The 1,651-nt window shown below is 35.1% G+C and overlaps 1 protein-coding gene across 1 annotated transcript; it reads left to right on the top strand.

The window, feature by feature from the left end:
• Nucleotides 1–295: 295 nt before the first annotated feature.
• On the top strand, nucleotides 296–1,237 carry LOC147372194 (olfactory receptor 6C76-like). The gene has a single exon (XM_086403626.1). The coding sequence runs from the start codon at nucleotides 296–298 to the stop codon at nucleotides 1,235–1,237; it is 942 nt and encodes a 313-aa protein (XP_086259752.1).
• Nucleotides 1,238–1,651: the final 414 nt, after the last annotated feature.

Genomic DNA, 1,651 nt, shown 5'->3' with positions numbered 1-1,651 from the left:
TTTTCACCTACATATTCATCTCTTCATTTCATTATCATAAATATAACTAAACCAGAATATAAAAGTGACATAAGGTACTTTTTTATTTCATCAAATTTGTACAACATATTTGCTTTTACTCAAAAGAAAAGTAACAGCTTTCGCTAGTTTGCCTTATCCAAAGTAATCATATCCAAAAAGTACTCCTTTAGCAATTACTAATGTTTTGACATTGTCATCTTCATGTTTTCTGGTCCTTTTGCATAATTTTTTTCTCAATATTTTCACCGGACCAGAAGCAGATCAGGAGGCAATAATGGAAAACCGTACATCAGTGACAGTGTTTATCTTAGTAGGATTGACAGAGGACCCCAAATTGAAGATTGTGCTATTTATCTTCCTGCTTCCTGCTTCCTGCTATTTGTTAAGCATCTCAGGCAACTTGACTATCATTACCCTCACTTTGCTTGATTCTCATCTCAAGACTCCTATGTATTTCTTCCTTCGAAATTTTTCCTTCTTAGAAATTTCCTATACAACAGTCTGTATTCCCAAATTGCTTGCTAGCATGGCAACTGGTGACAAAACCATTACCTATAACTGTTGTGCAGCTCAGTTATTTTTTGTTTTCCTTCTTGGTGCATCTGAATTTTATCTCCTGGCTGCCATGTCCTATGATCATTATGTTGCCATCTGTAAACCCTTGCATTATACAACCATCATGAGCAACAAAATCTGTATCCAGCTGGTCCTTAGCTCTTGGATGGCTGGTTTCCTCATCATTTTTCCAGGACTCATTTTAGGCTTAACCTTGGATTTCTGTAACTCCAATGTCATTGATCATTTCTACTGTGACACTGCTCCTCTCCTGCAAATCTCCTGCACAGATACACATTTGTTTGAAATGCTAAGTTTCATCCTAGCCCTGATGACTCTACTGATCACTTTGGTATTAGTGATTCTATCATACACATATATTGCCCTGACAATAATAAAAATTCCTTCTGCCAACCAGAGAAAAAAGGCTTTTTCCACTTGTTCTTCTCACATGATTGTCATCTCCCTCTCATATGACAGCTGCATCTTTATGTACGTGAAACCCTCAGCCAAACAGAGGATCTCCTTAGTGAAGGGAGTCGCGGTTCTCAATATCTCTGTTGCCCCAATTTTGAACCCCTTTATTTATACTCTACGGAACCAGCAGGTGAAGCAAGCATTTAAAAACTTGCTACAAAGACTTCTGTCTTTATTCAAGTAAAATCATAGTGAGTTATATGAGGGAAATTAATAATTAGGGAAATTAATAAAGGAGGAACTTGGATTTGTTCCCAGCTTCCTTATTCTACTACTTATTATTTGTCCTTTCACTTCTTTCTGAAGTGTCATGGTGTTTACATTTAGCTGTTTTATGTCAATCATGTTTTCCATTTAAAAATATCAAAACTTTCTTTTTCTGTTCCATTATAAGCATTCTCAAATTTGATCCCTTCAACTCCTCTTCTTTCACTTAAGTGTAACACTATTTGAAAGGTTATTTCAATAAAATATATGTATTTCTCATGGAGACTATAAAGTATTTCTATATATGTTCAGAAAATTTTGTTCTCATATTTGAGTTTCTGTAAAAGCTTAATACGTTCAAAACAATGGTATGATATGGCTTCTTGAAACT

This window comes from Bos grunniens, chromosome 5 (assembly GCF_055505025.1).
Source record: "Bos grunniens cultivar Pamir isolate PY7600 chromosome 5, Bosgru_T2T1.0, whole genome shotgun sequence".
In the NCBI taxonomy this organism is placed as follows: domain Eukaryota; kingdom Metazoa; phylum Chordata; class Mammalia; order Artiodactyla; family Bovidae; genus Bos; species Bos grunniens.
This window is presented reverse-complemented; position numbering and strand designations above follow the sequence as displayed.